Source organism: Peromyscus californicus, unplaced genomic scaffold (assembly GCF_007827085.1).
Source record: "Peromyscus californicus insignis strain IS unplaced genomic scaffold, ASM782708v3 Scaffold_3__1_contigs__length_106647218, whole genome shotgun sequence".
Taxonomy (NCBI): Eukaryota; Metazoa; Chordata; class Mammalia; order Rodentia; family Cricetidae; genus Peromyscus; species Peromyscus californicus.
Genome location: NW_026294551.1, coordinates 74042943 through 74059880, shown reverse-complemented (window position 1 = coordinate 74059880; position 16938 = coordinate 74042943). Strand labels below are relative to the sequence as shown.

Below are 16938 nucleotides of genomic sequence, written 5' to 3'. Positions count from 1 at the left end.
CCTGTCACCTCCCTGTCCTTAAGAGCCTATATCTCTTCGCCACATATGTCATACTGTGTCCTTCCACTGTCATAGTCAGATGACAGAGTAGCCTTCATTATTCAAAGTCCTTCATCATCTTTATTTCACATCTGAGTAAAACTCTCATAACCTGAGCATTTGGGGTATCTGGCAAAAGGTGGGACTGAGCTACAGTTCTTCTGGTGCCCATCCCCCTAACTGATCATCACCAAATGTTGTGTACTGAGCTCTTACACTATCTGCAACACACCCCACCCCAAGTCAATCCCACTCTCAGAACAATTACTGCTGTGCTGGAGGCAGGTTGCCTATCGCTCTAGTGGTTCCCTTCAACAGGAATAGATGCTGAGCGTCCTCCCTTGGAGGGCTTTTGCTGCCCACTCTCCCTCATGCTATTTTCCTGTTGCACTTTGTATACAGTGTTACAATTACATGCACCCAAGGTCCACGCTAGCAGAGAATTTGTGGTCAGACTTAAACTTTCTTGGCTACTACAATATTTAGGGCTACTTGGACATGGCAGTAGTAAGCAGGTCAGTGTAACTAAGTAGGTAGTCCATTAATGGGCCATTTTCTACAAAATGATTTAATATAATAAAGTATTTCAAATCAATAAGGACATTAATGAGTAAAGGATAACTGATAATCAGTTATTTGGAGGGGAAGGAGCTGCATATTTTAAGATAAATTCTGGAAAGACTGTTTAAAATTTACGGTTTAAAATTACGTTCACACATGCTTTCATGTTCTTTTTAAAGAGATGGAGTCTAGTTGCCCTCCCCTTGAGGATGAGCTTGCCTTACTGACTCAATTCTAAAAACTACTATATTAGTTACTTTCCTATTGTTGTAATAAAACATCATGACCAAAGCAACTTACAAGAAGAAAGCATTTAATTGGGCTTATGGTTTCAGGGAACTAAGAGTTGATCATGGCAGGGCAGCCTGGCAGCAAGCAGCAAGCATGGTGGCAGGAACGGCAGAGAGCTCACATCTTGATCTGCAAGCAGGAAGCAGAGAGGCAACACTGGAAATGGCCCAAGTCTTCTGAAACCCCAGAGCCCAACCTTCTCCAACAAGGCCGCACCTCCTATTCCTTCCCAAATAGCCACCAACTGGGAACCAGGTATTCAAACACCCAAGCCTATGGGGCCTTTCTCATCAAAGCACCACAGCATCAGAAACTAGGATGTAAAAAGCTCTACGGATTTTTTTCTTTGCTTTTTCTTGCATCATTTGTTACCATGCCATAAGGACACTCAACTAGACCTGTGGAGGGGCCCACATTGTCAGCAGTCACATGTGTGAGCCCGTTTGGAAGTAGATCCATCTCTAACTAAGAAACTTCTTCAAATGGATCTCATGAGACACCTTGTGTCAAAACCACTCAGTGAAAGAGAACAGGGTGAATATGAGCAAACGACACTGTATACCTGAATGGAAACATCATAAATGTGACTACAAAAATAAAATGAATTTAAGTTCCTGGCCAAAAGAAACATTATAGAACAATAAGTGCTTTTATGTTATCAGGTTTTATGGATAATCTGATATATATATATATATATATATATATATATATATATATATATATATATCAAGCTATAACTATTTCAAAGATCAAAAAGCAGTGTTTTAAAAGATAGAACAGAACAGAGTTTGGAAGGAAAAGGATCTTTTGACTCTCATGAAAAATTCTCATGTCGCTTGAATATATATTTCACCAGCTCATGCAACAAATGACGCCACACTGACCATGCTGTTGAATGATGCCAGCTTTGATTTCAGAGCTAAATGTGGTCCTTGGATCCCCCCCCCCCCCCCGCCATGTTTTTGAGGTGTCATGGTAGTGAAAAGTCTATCAGTGTCCACCAAATATCCACAGCTCCTCTTGTTGGCAGCCTCCTTTGCAGCTATAATAAATGAGTCTGTACAGCTCTGTCTGGCCAAAAAGATATAGGTGTGACAAAAGACACTGTTAGGCCCAAACCTTAAAAAATATACCCTGGGGTTAGGGGAGCCCAAAGAGATGGCTCTCCACTTAAAGAACACTTGCTGCTCTTACAGAGAACTAAGGGTTGGTTCCCAGCACCCACATCAGACAACTTAAAGCCGTTCTTAACTCCAGCTCAGGAGGTCCTAGGGCCCTTTTCTGACTTCTGTGGGCACTGCATATATGTGGTACACATACAGCCAAGCAGGCACACACATATGCACAAATCAATAAAAGTAAAAATTTAATGATTAATCAAAAGTGCACAATGGAATCTTCCAGCCTTCTCTTCCTCTACAGTGGTAACTCCAGATACTTCAGCTGCAAGACAGAAGAAGGAAGAATTGACTTCAACTGAAAATTGTATGAGACTGACAAATCTTGGGTTACTGGAGTGGAAGGGTTTAGTTGTTACTTCAACCAAATCTGACCCAGCCTGACTGCCCCTTTCTAGGGTCTCTGGATCTTTGAAGGGTATTCTTCAGGGCCAGAGGGCCAATTCAAGATATGTGTGTCTGTCTAGATGGCTATCTCATTCAGTTTAGTGTGTGTGTGTGTGTGTGCGTGTGTGTGTGTGTGTGTGTGTGTGTGTGTGTGTGTGTGTGTGTGTGTGTGTGTTCTAACTCTGAGTCCTGTGCATGCTAGACAAGCTTTCTCTTAGTGAGCTACACCTCTAGCCAATTAGAATGCGTCATGCAGACAGTTGACTTCTAGAGTTTGGGGGATCCTGGTTGTTTGATGGCAAATTTCTAAGTCCAGCCCGCTCTCCCCTCCAACACAGCTCAACAGCGCCACCTGCCACACACTGCCCAACCGGAGCGTCCAGGTCTGCAAGGAAAAGGGAATCAATCACTGGGCAAATGGGAAGGTAATGTTCAGGACAGATTCCAAAGGTGACTCTCTCCTTAAAGCAACAGATGTTCCTGCAATGAAGAACAAGTCCAAACAAGACTTTGAGAAGATATTGCCTCTAACTTAAGGACAGGTAGTCCCTAGAGAAGTCACAGAACCAGACAAAAGTAAGTTGAGCCACCATATCCTCTCAGCCCACACATTTGGAGAGAAATCAAGCTGCGAAGCACAGAACCAAGGAAGCAGTTCGCTTCAGGTCGGGTTACTCACCAGTACATATAAGTCCCTTGGGAATTTAGCAGTCTGACTCAATTTAGGTTTGATTTTAATTTTTCACTCACAAATGCGTTTATTTATGATTGTAAGTATTTATTAATGCAAGTATTTATTCAATAGGTAGCACATACCAGTTGACTTTGCCCCAATCCTTGAGCATACAAGGACGGGTGAGCCTTGTTATTTTTTTTTTTATATAGCTCTCGCATTCTAGTTATATTGTGTATTGTGATTGGGGTCATGGAGTAAGCTAGTATAATAAGGAGGTGAAATCTTTCATCCTTCCATCTACCTTACTATGTATAAATTTAAATTTGAATAAGCAAATAAGTCTCCTGGTTCAAAGTACAAGGATAGGCACTGAAAATTCTCCTTCCCCCCTCATCTTCCAGCAGCCCAGGCACCTCCTCACCATCAGCCAATGTCAGTGGTTTCTGACCAAATGCTTGGGAACATTTTTATAAGCATACATGAATACGTTCATGTTTGTTAATCTTACATAAATTATATAGTATTAATGGCTGGGATATTGTAGGGGTTTTGTTGTTGTTATATTGGCTTCTTAAAGCATATCTTTTTTTTTTTTTTTGGTTACTGTTGTTATTTTGTTTCTTGTTTGTTTTGAGAAGTTTCACTATGTTACCCAAACTTCTGGGCTCAAATGATCCTCCTGCATAAGTTTCTTGAGTATCTAGGACAACACATCTGTATCACAGCACCTGGTTTATAGCACTTTATAAAGAGTTCCTCTCTTTCTTCTTCATAACTGAGTATGGTACTATGTGGTTTAAATGTGTTCTCCTCAAAGTTCATACCTTGGTGTTCTAGCCCCCAGCACCCGAAAATATAATCTGTTTGGCTCCAGGGTCAGTTCAGCTACAAACAACTGAAGTCATAGTGAAGAAGGTGAGCGCAGTGTGACTGCTTTCTCCGTAAAAGATGGAGATGAGCACATCCACATGTGCAGGCGGATCAATGGAAGACAAAGGCAGAGACTGGGACTAGGTGTCCACATGTGGAGGCACACCGAAGATTTTCAGCAAGGTGCCAGGGGCCAAGTAAGAAGTGTGGAGTAGATCCTGTCTGATAGGCCGCAGAAAAAACTGACCCTGAACTCTTTTTTAAAACTTTGTGTGTGTGTGTGTGTGATGCACATGTGTGTGCATGGGTGTGTTGGGCCAAGATCAACAATGGGTGTCTACCTCTATCATTACCCACCTTACATTGCTGAGACAAGGTCTCTCACTGGACCCAAGGCTCACTGATCCAGCCAGCTACACAGAGCTGCTTGTCTCTGCAGCCTGGTGCTGGGGTTACAGACCTATCCTGCCAAGTTTGACTTTTTACATGTGTTCTGCGGATCTAAACTTCACCACGCCCACTTTCACAGCAAGCACTTTGTCCCTGAGCCATTTTCCCAGTCCTGTAGACTCTTTGATCTGGGATTTTTAAGCTTCCTGAATTGTGCAAGTTTTTGTTGTTTAAGCCACATAGTTTGTGGTGTTTTGCCATCACAACCCAGGCAAACTAAACCCATGTGGATATCCAGTAATTCCTTCTATACTTTGGACTTTTAGGTGTTTCTCCAATCTGTTGCTTAAAAATACAGCAATGAATCACCTTTGGCTGTATCATTTCACAGTCTGTATGTGCATGTGTGTGTGTTAGTTTTCTGTCACTGTGAAAAATACCTAAGCTAAATCAAATTAGGGGAAATAATGGTTTAATTTGGCTAGCAGTTTCAAAAGTTCTAATCTATGGTTGGTGGACCCTGTTGCTTTAGGCCTGTGGCAGCATAGTATATCATGGTAGGAACACATGGTATAGGAACAGCTGCCCACCTTGAGTCAGCCAGAAAGCAAAGAGGGACAGGAAGGGCTTGGGGTCTCAGTACCCACTCACAGGGCATAGCTTCAGTGGCCTAACTACCTCCACTAGGTTCAGGCATCTCCTAATAATGCCACGGTGATCGAGCCTCCAACACGAGTCTTTCAAGGACATTTTTGATAGCAAATATAGCACTATGACTCTGCCACATGGTGAGTGTCTGGAGCAGAATTGTGTGCCAAGGGCTATGTGCACATGAATCCATACTGCCCAGTGTCTTCCCTAGAGGCTTAGTCAGGAGCTCCAACCCACACAGCAGAAGAATGTGTTTCCACCTGTTATGTTACCAGGCTTAGGAACCTGCCATTTTGGTGGGAGAAAATATGGTGTTTCTGTAAAGTTTGTGTTTGCATTGTTGGAAAAAAAGGATTTATTTATGCGTTTGAGTGTATTGCTTGCATATGTGTATGGACATACACTGTGTCCATTCCTGGTGCCTGTGTAGGCCAGAAGAAGGCTGGAACTGGAGTTATAGGTGGTTGTGAGCTGCTATGTGGGTGCTGAGAATCAAACTCTGGTCGTCTGCAAGAGCAGCAAGTGCTCTTAACTTCTGAACCATCTCTCCAGCCCAAGGTTTGTACTTTTTATGAGTCATTGGTGGGAGTTTTCTTTGAAACCAGTTTTCCAGTGGGTTGTTTATCTTCCTTATGACTTTTAGAAAAACTCCTTGTGTTTCAGGGGAAATGGCCCTTTGTGATGTAAGATGCAAATATTTTTCTTAGGTAGTAATTTGAGTTTTTATTTTCCTTGTGGTGATTTTTCCATAAAAAGCATTTGACTTTGGTGTGTTTGCATTTATTATTCTTTATTTTTCCACTGTTTATCTTTTGTGTTATAATAAAAAAGCATTTTTTATTATAAAAGCATTTCTATATTCCAATATGATCAGAAATTTTCTGTGATTCTTTTTCTAGTACTTGTATGGAAGCAGTAGCAGCAATAGTGTAGCATGAATATTAAAAGGTCTTATTAATAAAATCAAACCTGAAGCCAGTTATTGGGGTGAATGCTGGAAGATCAGAGAAGCAGAACAAACCACAGCTTCCTTACCTTGCCAGTTCCTCAGCTGATCCTGTTTCCTCAGACTGGAAGCCTCTGAGTCCTCATCCAGAATGGGTCTCAGTTGAACTGTTGCTCAAAAGCCTAAAAGCTTAACCAGCCAAATGCTTCTAGTTTCTGGTCCTCATGCCTTATATATCTTTCTGCTTTCTGCCTCACTCCCTGGGATTAAAGGCTCACTTTCTGGGATTAAAGGCGTGAGTCACCATGCCTGGCTGTTTCCAATGTGGCCTTGAACTCACAGAGATCCAGAGGGATTCCTGCCTCTGGAATGCTAGGATTAAAGGTGTGTGCTACCACTGCCGATCCTCTATGTTTAATATTGTGGCTGTCCTGTTCTCTGACCCCAGATAAGTTTATTAGCGTGCATAATATTTTGGGGAACACAATACCACCACACAATAGTGATGGTTAATGCCTGTGCATTTACTTATTTATTATGACAAGGGTTTGCTGTGTTGCCCGGGTGAGTGTTGATACCCAGGCCTTAAGTCAGCTCATTGCTGCAGTCTTTTATGTGTCTAAGACATGCACCCTCCTCAGCCCATTCCTGGCTCATGTGTGCATTTAACATTAATTTTTTTTTTTAAATATCTGAAGCTTAGGCTGGTAGGAAGACTGGGGTTTAAGGAAAAAACAAGGTTTTGAAATGTTTCCCTGGTGTCCTGTGCCATCTTCCCCACACTGATTTGAACTATGACCCACCGTATATGAAATGCCTGCCCCGTGCTGCTCTCTAGTTAGGGTTTATATGCAGGCCTGGGAATTATGCACACTTAATTACTCATATGTTTTAGTAGTCCTCCCACATGGCTGGGTCTTTTTCTAAGACATTTTCTGGCTAGAAGCAAGCAAAGGTCTGCTCACTTTCCACGTGAATTTCAGAATCAACAGCGGGTTATAAAGAAGATTGCTGTTGTTTGCTATGGGAGTCATTACAGATGAGAAAAAGGACATCTTTCTGATTCCAAGTCATTTCTGTCATATGAATGCAAGAAACTTTGCATGAGCTCAGTTGCACTTCTGTGTTCCCAGCAACACTGCAAAGTTTCTTTATATAGGTCATGCTCATGTATTGTTAGTTCCTATTTCATTTTTGCCTTGTTTCTATTATAAATGTACTTTTGCTTCATTTATTAGAATTATAGTTTATACATAAGGAAACTATTGCTTTCTTTGTGTTAATTTTGAAAACACATACTTTACAGTGTTGTCTTATTGTTTACTCTGGTTTTCCAAGTTAATTCCTTTGGGCTCTATAAAAATAAAATCTTGTTATCTGGAACTAGGATAATTATACCCTTGCTTTGCAATGTTTATATTCTATTTTTTTCTTATCCAGCTGCAATGGGAAATAATGATAGTAATGGGTAACATCTTTTTCTGGCTTTTTGAATGTTTTCAGTGTTTCCCCTGTTTCACTTATAAGTGTCTCAACCCCTATTGTTCTTATTTTAGGACTCTTTAAAATGTTTTGTCTCTTGATCCAGTAATTCCTCCTTTTGTCAACCATTCCAAGAAGCATTCAGAAAAACCTTTGCACAGCATTGTTATGGAAGCACCTCATAACTGAACAAGAGGAGAATGGTTAATGAAATTCTAACTCAACAGAACACCATAGAAAATAGTAGCATCATGGGAAATCATAATATATAACATTGTTTTTTAAGTCACTATAAAAGTGCATAGGCAGTTTGATTGCAACATTCTGAAAAACATCCATTCACTGGTGGGAGAAAAGGAAGGACAACTTGGTGTGGTGGCACACATATTTAGTACAGCACTGTGGAGACAGGCAGGTGGATCGCTGTGAGTTCGAGGCCAGCTCGGTATACATAGTGAATTCCAGGACAGCCAGAACTACATAGTAAGACCCTGTCTCAAAAAAGGAGGAGGACCTTTACAAAGATGTTAATGGTAGTTGTCACTAGGTAATTGTCCTGTTTTTGTTTGTTTGTTTGGGTTTGGTTGCTGTTGTTGTTACCTTGACATAAGCTACAGTCATCTGAGAGGAGGGAACCTCAATTAAGAAATGATGGACTACAAGCTGTAAGATAGATTACAAGTTGCTTTTGGTCAATAGCAACAGAAAGCTAACTAAGATAGCAACACAATGGAAAACAATCTTTTCCTCCTTCTTTCAAGTTTTACATGATGAATTGATGTTTTGCTATTCCGGGAAAGGAGATTTTAAAATAAAATTATAACCAAATCAAACGGCTATACTTGAGCCACTCCAAATAAGAATAAATTTGAGACATCACCGTCACAACACTTACTGGCCTTCTGAAGATGCACATCCATTTCCAATGGACACATTGGACATGATTCATGTATGAAATCTCTGATTTTCTAGTTGCCATATTTAAAGCAAAAGGGGGCATGTGAAATGCATTTCAACAACACATTGTATTTGACCCATTGTGAGACCCAACTCTTCCTGCGGCACTGCTAAGTTTGAAACACTATTAAGTGACTGTTTAAATCTGTTGTTATCACTTATTGTTAACCAATTCTTCACCCTTGCATTGAAAGCATCCCTTCTAATGTTCACCTTCCTGTAAACAGATATATATATATGGAGGATGGGGCAACAGGACTCCTTAATTAGCAGCTGTCTAACTCTCCCTTGCTGCTATTTCTGCGCTGGCTACCTTGAGCCAAAACATTCTGAATCTAACAGTCAAGCTGACCGACCTTATGCCAGGACCTGTAGGGAACACTTTATGGACACCCTGAGAGAGGTAGAGCTGGCGGGCCCAGAGAGCCCACACCAGGACTATTTGAAAGAGTCTGTACTGGTGTTACTGGTGTTTTGCTATCTCAGGCATCAGTAAACTCTAGATGACACTGTAATTATTTCTACCTTGGTTAGAAGGGACACTTGCCCTGATGATCTAGCCTAGTAGCTGCGCTGAGAAGCAAGGCTGTGATTTTCCCCCAAAATATCTGTGATTGGTCCAAACGCCTATTCTCAGGCTATATAAGCAAGCTATTCAGGTTCATTTAGTGAACCAGGTGGGAGACACTCTCCTGCTCTATTTCCTCTGATGTTTCAAAAGCAGGCTCAATGAAGCCTTCTCTTTCATGGTCTGGCCTGCTCTTAGGAGCCTAGGTTGGGCTAATAACACATAAAAAAGCAGCAGGGACATCAGAGAGTGGCACCAATGATGGCAGAGGCAGTGGAATGGCACCAGCAGTAACAGCAGAGCAGTTGGCAGACTAAACTGAAAGCCATAAGACAGCTAGCTGCTTCACAGTAGGCAAGAGCCAACTGAACAGTTTGGGACTGGCCAGAGTAGGAAGAAGGGTGGCAAAAAGAGGGAGACAAGAAGGTAGAGCCTTGGTGCTGAAGAAAGATAAAAGACTGTAAGAAGCCAAAGAGGAGAAGTTGCATCTGGCCCTCAGAAGAGTGCCAAGAGCCATCAAGTCTTCAGGGCCAAGGTATCCCCAGGCTAAGACCTGTAATACCGACGACTGCCAAGGCCTAAGCATTCTGATACCCAAGGCTTGTATGGGGGCTGTGAAGCTAGAGCTCCTGACCTAACACTGTCACTTACTGCCATCAAACACCAAGAAAAGGTAAAACTGCAAGAAACCACCAGCACTTGAAAGCCTACCTATGCTTCTTATTCTGTTAGAGCAAAGGAACTCTTAACCAGATGGTGACAAATGGAGCCCAACTATTATCACTCTAGCTTGTCATCAGCATAAGATTATTCATGTTTTTTTAAATATAAACATTCTCTCTTCCTTTCTTAGCTTGGACATCCAATGTGAATTTTACATTTATAATGCGTCTTAGTTCAGAGTAGCCGTATCACATGTTTAATAGCCACCAAATGTTCACAGCAGTTCTACAATGGATAATCTTGGTCTAGACTGTCTCAGTAGTTGTTCCAAAGGGGAAGTTCTGAAAAGGGAGTGTGTGTGTATGTGTGTATGTATGTGTGTGTATGAGTGTGTCTGTATATGTGTGTATGTCTGTATGAGTGTGTCTGTATATGTGTGTATGTGTGTATGAGTGTATGTGTCTGTGTATGTATGTATGTGCATGTGTGTATGAGTGTGTGTGTGTGTGTGTGTGTGTGTGTGTGTGTGTGTGTATAAAAGGCCAAAAAAAGTGCCTGCAAAATAACAGAAATCATGGAGGGAAAAACCATCATCCACAATAAAAATCACCCGGACCAAGATGCTTTATTTAGGGTTCCCAATGATCCCTCTCTGCTGTCCTTTACTGAACAAAGTATCCCAATCCAGATATAGATATTGCTATACTTTGTTGTCTAAAACAAAGAACAAACAAGCAAACAAACAAAAAACCCAAAATCTTGGGATGCAGGCCTTTAATTTAGACTGTGAATTCTTCTGGAGTCCTCAGAGAACTGCCCAAAGCTCTTCCAAGTTGTGCTATCCAGTAAGTGGGCTCCTAGCAATATGTGGCTATTTCAATGAAATGTAATTAGACATTTGGTCGTCAGCTGCATTGGTCACATTTGTAGCAGTGGGTAGCTGTGTCTCAGCCACTGTTTGGATTGTAGGAGAATCCTGCCCCAACCCCCAACCTGCCCATGCTCTTCTCCACAAGTTACTGTTTGCTGGCCTTGGACAAGGACCTAGGGCTCTTCTCCATCTTAGGGTTCACTATTGTCGTACTGTGCTCTATGTCATAGCATACTTTCCACTGGCCTTGGCCTCCTTAGAGATGCATAGAATTCTGTAGCTTGGTGCCCAAATGCAGTCAAAGACATGACTACACCAAAAACTTCCATTCCCTCTACATATCCATGTTAGGGCTTGCTCTGAAAGAAACAAAAAACAGATATAGACTGATGCAGATTACAGGCTTTAAACTGGAGTTTTGTAGCTAGGGTAGGGGGGTTGGAAAGGAGTTTTCTTAGCGGCAGAATGAAGTTAGCCGTTTTCCCTAGATAAGCTGTTTTTGAAACTGCAAAGTATCTGGGGAGAGGGTCAGCTACTTCTGCAGTCTCAACAGCTGGCTTCCTGGAAACTTGAACTCAGTTGAGGACCTTGGCTGTGGGGGGAGTCTTTCAGAAAGAAGGGGTAGTGGTCCCTCATATTTTGCTACCTCTCAGGAGCTCAGCCCTGCTTCCTAAGAATCTCTCCTGTCTCACTTGGTAACTGTGAGTTCAGCTTCACAGGCAGGAAGTGAAGTATCTATTCTACCGCCACTTGATTATTTTATTACCCGCCCCCAATCCACCCCGGAATATAAAAGCCCAAGACAACAGGAAAACGCCCCCTACACATCTTGGGCATCCGGGCTGAAGGACCTCTCCAGTCCCAGTAAGAAGGCCAGCCGCGCACCCGCAAAGCGCGGGTCACGTGCGCGAACAGGGCCGGACCACCGAGTCAGTCCTCCAGCCTCCTAGAGCGGCCTCGGAAGTGCCCCCGCGGCGCGGGTCTTTCCGGCCGGGCAGTCCGCGCTTTTGTCCCGCCGGCGGCCGGGCTACCGCGGCGCCGCCACAGCCAGTACGTGAGTCCCGGGCCGCCCGCGCTCCCGCCTCCCCCCGCCCCCGGCCCGCCACGCCCTTCCCTTCTCTGCTCTCGGGTCTCGGGCGGGTCCTTGGGGAGATCGTGACTTCCTCCGCGCTTCGGGAAGCGTCCTTCAGGAGGGAAGGGGAAGGGGAAGCCAGGCCGGGGCCCCGAGGGCAGCTCCTGCCGTCTGAGCTCGCCCTGGGCCCAGGAAGGACCGGAATCCGCCCCGGGTTCCTTGTCTGTTCGTAGCCATCTCGGGCTTAGAGGGAAGAGAACCTCGATTATTAGCGCTTAAAAATTTGCCCTGATTGCGGTTAAGTTTGTTTCTGAGACTTAGAGGTGACCTAATTGGGTCACCCCTCCCCTTTATTTTGGTGGGAGAGAGGTGCTGAGAGACACCTGCGGGTGTGGAAGCAAACCCTTGCACTTCCCGGCCCGCTCCTAGGAGAAACTCGTATGTAGACCAATGGTTGCCATCAGTGAAGGCCATCTGCCGGACCCCCACCGCAGCAAGCAGAGGAAGTGTTGACTTAGGGAAAAGCTTTGAGAAGTATTGGGGCAGGGCTGTAAAAGATAAACAAAGGCCGGATGGAGACGTGCCCGTGCTGGTGTGTTATCTTAAGATGGTTAATCTAGGTGGCCAGGACAGTTTAAACGCCTGAATCTCTCTCTGTGTGTGTGTGTGTGTGTGTGTGTGTGTGTGTGTGTGTGTGTGTGTCTTTTTGAATAAGTAATGTTCATGTGACCACGACACTAGAATATAAAAAGATTTTAAAAACAAAAATTTAATGCAAAATATAAAAACAAGATTTTCTTCCGGTGTTCTCAATGGTGGTCCTAGGCCCACCTTAAAAAGTTAACACTTTTGTTAAGATCTTGAATAGACTTCCAGGATTTCTTTATTCAAATACTAGCAAATATATAGTTCGTTCCTCATATTCAGACAGGTGGTAGCATAACAAATCTTTCTGCTTCCTTGTTTCTTTTCCTAAATCTGTTTCACATATCTCTATCGGGAAACAGGTTTGTTGTTTTGCAGACCTGGAGTGGATTGGCAATTTTAAAAGATGTTTTAGATGAGGATTGTATTTTATAATCTTTGAGTTGTTCCCAGTGCTTTTATCTCAAATGGTAGTATTCGGAATGATTCAATGCTAGGATAAGGATGTGAAATTAGGAAGAGACTGAGATTAATAAAGTATTTTTTGTTTTACATTAACTCAATCAAAATATGCTGAATTACTTGCTTCAAGCCAGTACCTGAGTGAGCCCTTAGCTTCAGAAAAATTTCTACACTGCCTTTCACAGTCTTTTGCCTCCATTATTCCTGGAGTAGGTAGAACTCTCCTGCACTACTATGAGAATATTCCATTACAAAAACCCCTTCAATCCTTATTCCTAGCTTTTAAATAGAGACAAGTCTTTATATGTATATGTGTGTGTGTGTGTGTGTGTGTGTACTTTTCACAAATTAAATACAAAAATAACCAGAGCATACATCATACTCTTGTCTGTGTATCACTTTCTCATATAGTTCCATCTTCCATTTGCACATCTACCACTTAGGTGCTCTTGAGTTGGCAAACATTCTCTCTTGATTTCATTTTTGTCATCTGAACATGCTTGAATGACTTTTAGTCATTTGAACAACTATTATTCATTTTAGTCATCAAATGTGTTATCTAAGAACTTAGGATATGGAAATCCTGGATCACACTTGAGATATAGGACATTGCCTTGTTTAATACAGTTGAAATCTGGAAATTCAAAGTAGCTGCAGGCAGGCATGTTACACCAGTTTATTCTTGCAGTCTCTTATCATAGGAGCCATTTTCCACTGAAACAGGATTGCTCTCTTGTGAGTTGTCTCAACTTTTGAGAAGTACCTCCTCACTGACCAGAACAGACAAGGTTCTTGCTATCTGCAGACACTTTTGTAGGACTTAGGGGTAGAATGTGAACAAGTGTAGAAATACCCCAGGGTTGTGAGTCTTATGTAATTTGTGAGGTACAGAGACCTTTTCATGGTTCCCTTCCACTGATGTTACCAGACTGTTAAGTCATGATGTCTATCAAAAACTGGCTAGAGAGATTTCCCATCTAGTTCTGAGAAATTAAAACCTCTTTTGGTCCTTTCTAGTCCTGTGTTATAAGGGACACATGATGGCCACCACATCCATCCTATTGATTATATTGTAATAACTTCATCTTGGAACTCTTAATTCTTGGTTCTCTTAGCCCCTCCCCCAATCCATTCTCCCTTGGTGGTGGTGGCAGCAGTGATGCCATTAGTCTCAGGAGACAGGCTATGTGAGTCAAGGCCAGCCAGTGCTATACAGTGAGGCTCTGTCTCAAAAAAAAAAAAAAAAAAGGAAAATTAAGCAAAGTAAAAATAATACAGTGAGTGAGCTGTATGCCCATAGTTTCAGGATTCTCTACATTTTTCTCACCTTTGCCTTTTTGTTTTTTTTCTTGGTTGAAGCATTTTAAAGCAAATTCCTGATCTGCTTTTTTTTTAATTACCCTCATGTTTGTCATTAAAAGTGGCATATACTCCTAACCACTGTAGTACCACTACATTACAGCCCATTTTAGCTTTGATTTTTTTTTTTCTTGTCTAGCAGCAGTAGGCAGATTACTGGGCCATTTGTCTACAATAAGCTTAGAAGGGCTTATACCTTTTTAATGGAATGTTTATAATCAACAGCATGGTCCAAAGAAACCTTAACTATTAATACTTATCTGACCCTTTACAGAAAAATATTGCCAACCCCAGATTTAATAATGCCTATGCTACTCTTTACTTAAAACTCTCGAAGAGTAAGTGAACTGTTCAGTTTGAGTCAGACCCTGCTGAGCCCTTGTTGCTTACCTGTCTGGTTTCCCCTGCTGCTCTATGTTCCAGATGTCTAAAGTGTTAGAAACATTAGTTCTCCCGAGTGTACTCCTGAAGTTCTTAGTTGTTTGGGGTGAAGGGCAGCCCTCCCACCTTTTCTGATATCTGTGCTGATGCTGTCTGGGGTAGACCTCGTTTCCTCTATCCCTTCATTCCCTGGACTAGCCCCAGGCCTGTATATGGGGAAAGAGCTACTTATTATGGGTATGATCTAAGTTCCTTGTGCACCATTCACTCAGATAACCACGATACTAGAATGTACCCTCAGTTCTGTTCATAAGAATGGCAGTGTGTTTTATTACACTCTCAGTTGCCTTATAGGCAACAGCATTTATGCTCCTGCTGTCTTGATGTCCTTTTGCCTGTGTTTTTGATTACGTGAACTATACTGCATGTGCCGAATAGCACCGACCCAGAGAGGGTTAAGGAGCCTTGGCCTCTGACTAGATTGGAGAAGCAAACAGTAGTGTTTATGATTTCATGCAGTTGAGGCCAGTTAGTAGCCAATCATACGGTCACTGCAGAAATGAAGTGACTAAGGATTAGGGAAATTAGAATTCAGTTTTTCAAATAATTGATGGAGAAATGGCTTTTTATCACTATCATCAGGACTTGAATTCAGATTCCCATGTGAAAAGCCTGGAGTTGTACCAAACACCTGAAATCTCAGCACTGAGAAGGAGAAAGACGGATCACTGAAGCTTCCTGGCCAGACAGCCCAACTGATTGATGAGAAACCCCATCTCAGAATATACATGGAGAGTGATTGTTGAAGACACCTGACATCAACAGCTCTGGCCTCCACATGCACATACACATGTAAATGCATGCTTATACATGTGAGCACACCACACACTCATACATGAGGGAAAGGACAGACTGAGAATTAGTGAGTGCAATGGCAGTGAGCAGTAAGTCAGAGCCCCTTTTGTGTCTAAGGACACATTCAGTAGCTCGATACAGAGGATTTGGCCTGATGTGGTGTGTGTTAAGGGTTTAGTTTTGTTTTTGTGCTACTCTAGCAAATCCTGCAGACTGGGTAATTTACAAGAGCCTGAGAAGTCCCAAATTAAGGTGTTGGCGTCTCCTGAGGCCTTCTTGCTCTGTTTTCACATGGTGAAAGGTACCATGGTAGAAGAGCAGAGAGAGCCATAATAAGTTCTTTATAAAGAACCCAGTCCCACAATAATGGCATTAATATGCTGTAACATAAAGACAGTGTCTCCATGGCCTTATCACCCACTTCTACCAGGAACAGTGTCACACTTTTGTAACCCCCAATAATTGACAGGCTGAAGCTGAGATCTCTGAGCCTGGGACTTCAAGTTCAAGGCCAGCCCCAGTAACATAGTGAGACCTTTTTTAAAAATTAATTAATTAATAATTTTTTAGAAAAAGACCTGCTTAATATTATATTGGCAGTTTAACTTAAACATGAATTTTGTTTTAGTTTGTTTAATGACCAACTACACATTTTATGACAACTCTTAGAGAAGAATTGGGTGGGGATAAGAATGAAAGCAGAAAGACTGTAGAGGGCAGTAGTCCAGAAGAGAATTATGGAGGACTGAAAGTGAGGCCTAGAAGCTGGTGTTCATACAATAGGATAAGTTAGTTTTATGGGCTGTTTTGAATGAAGTTGAGAGAAATAGAAGAAGCTGCTCTGATTAAGACAAAGAGGACAGTGGGGCGGATAATAGGATCTGTGTTTGGATAAAGGCTTTGGGTCAAAGATAAGTTCCTAACAGACAGCTTTTAGGAGTGGTAGAAGTCATACATACGGAGCTGTCTGGCCAGCATAGAGTCAAGAGGAAAGTTATGTTAAGCATAGAGTCAAGAGGAAAGGTTAAATGAAAGGATCAGAACATAAGAGCATCAGCAACTCTGCAAAGGAAGCATGTTATCTAGAAAAAGCTAGTGCAGTGAAAGCTAGTGGTCTGAGTGAAAGAAATCAGCTTGAGTAGATGAGGCTTACAGGGAGACAGGTCACTAAACAGAGACAGGGTGGTGAGAGGAACACCGAGAAGGGAGGTAGAATTGATGGAACACTGAGTGTAGTTTTTGATGTTTTGAAAACTTTGTGTTTGAAGGTAATTTTAAATATACAGAAAAATTCTAAGAATGAGAATAGTGAAAGAGGGGGCTCAAGAGATGGTTCAGCTGTTGAGAACACTGGCTGCTTTTCTAGAGGACCAGGATTCAGTTCCCAGCAACCATATGGTAGTTCACAGTAGTCTGTAACTCCATTTCCAGGGGCTCCAACTCCTGGCTCTTCAGTCACCAAGCACACATGTGGTATATAGACATACAGGCATACATTCATACATATAAAAAGAAATCTCAAAAAAAAAGATTTGTGAAAGATACCTTTTGTATTCACCTGTAGTTAGTATTTTATTTCATTTTGTCCTCTTGCTCTCTCATATACATTTTTCCCAAGTTATTTGAGGATAATT

At 42.1% G+C, this 16938-nt stretch overlaps 1 protein-coding gene across 3 annotated transcripts in view; it reads left to right on the top strand.

The window, feature by feature from the left end:
* Nucleotides 1-11396: 11396 nt before the first annotated feature.
* Nucleotides 11397-16938, top strand: part of Zfp62 (ZFP62 zinc finger protein) — a 40934-nt gene continuing 35392 nt past the window's right edge. Inside the window, exon 1 of one of the 3 annotated variants that reach the window (XM_052758132.1) lies at nt 11397-11580. Coding sequence is in view for 2 of the 3 variants with exons in the window: in XM_052758130.1 (XP_052614090.1) it covers nt 11580 (1 nt within the window). In the remaining variant the exon portion in view is untranslated. The remainder of the gene's footprint in view (nt 11581-16938) is intronic. The other 2 variants (XM_052758130.1, XM_052758131.1) reach the window with 2 other exon arrangements.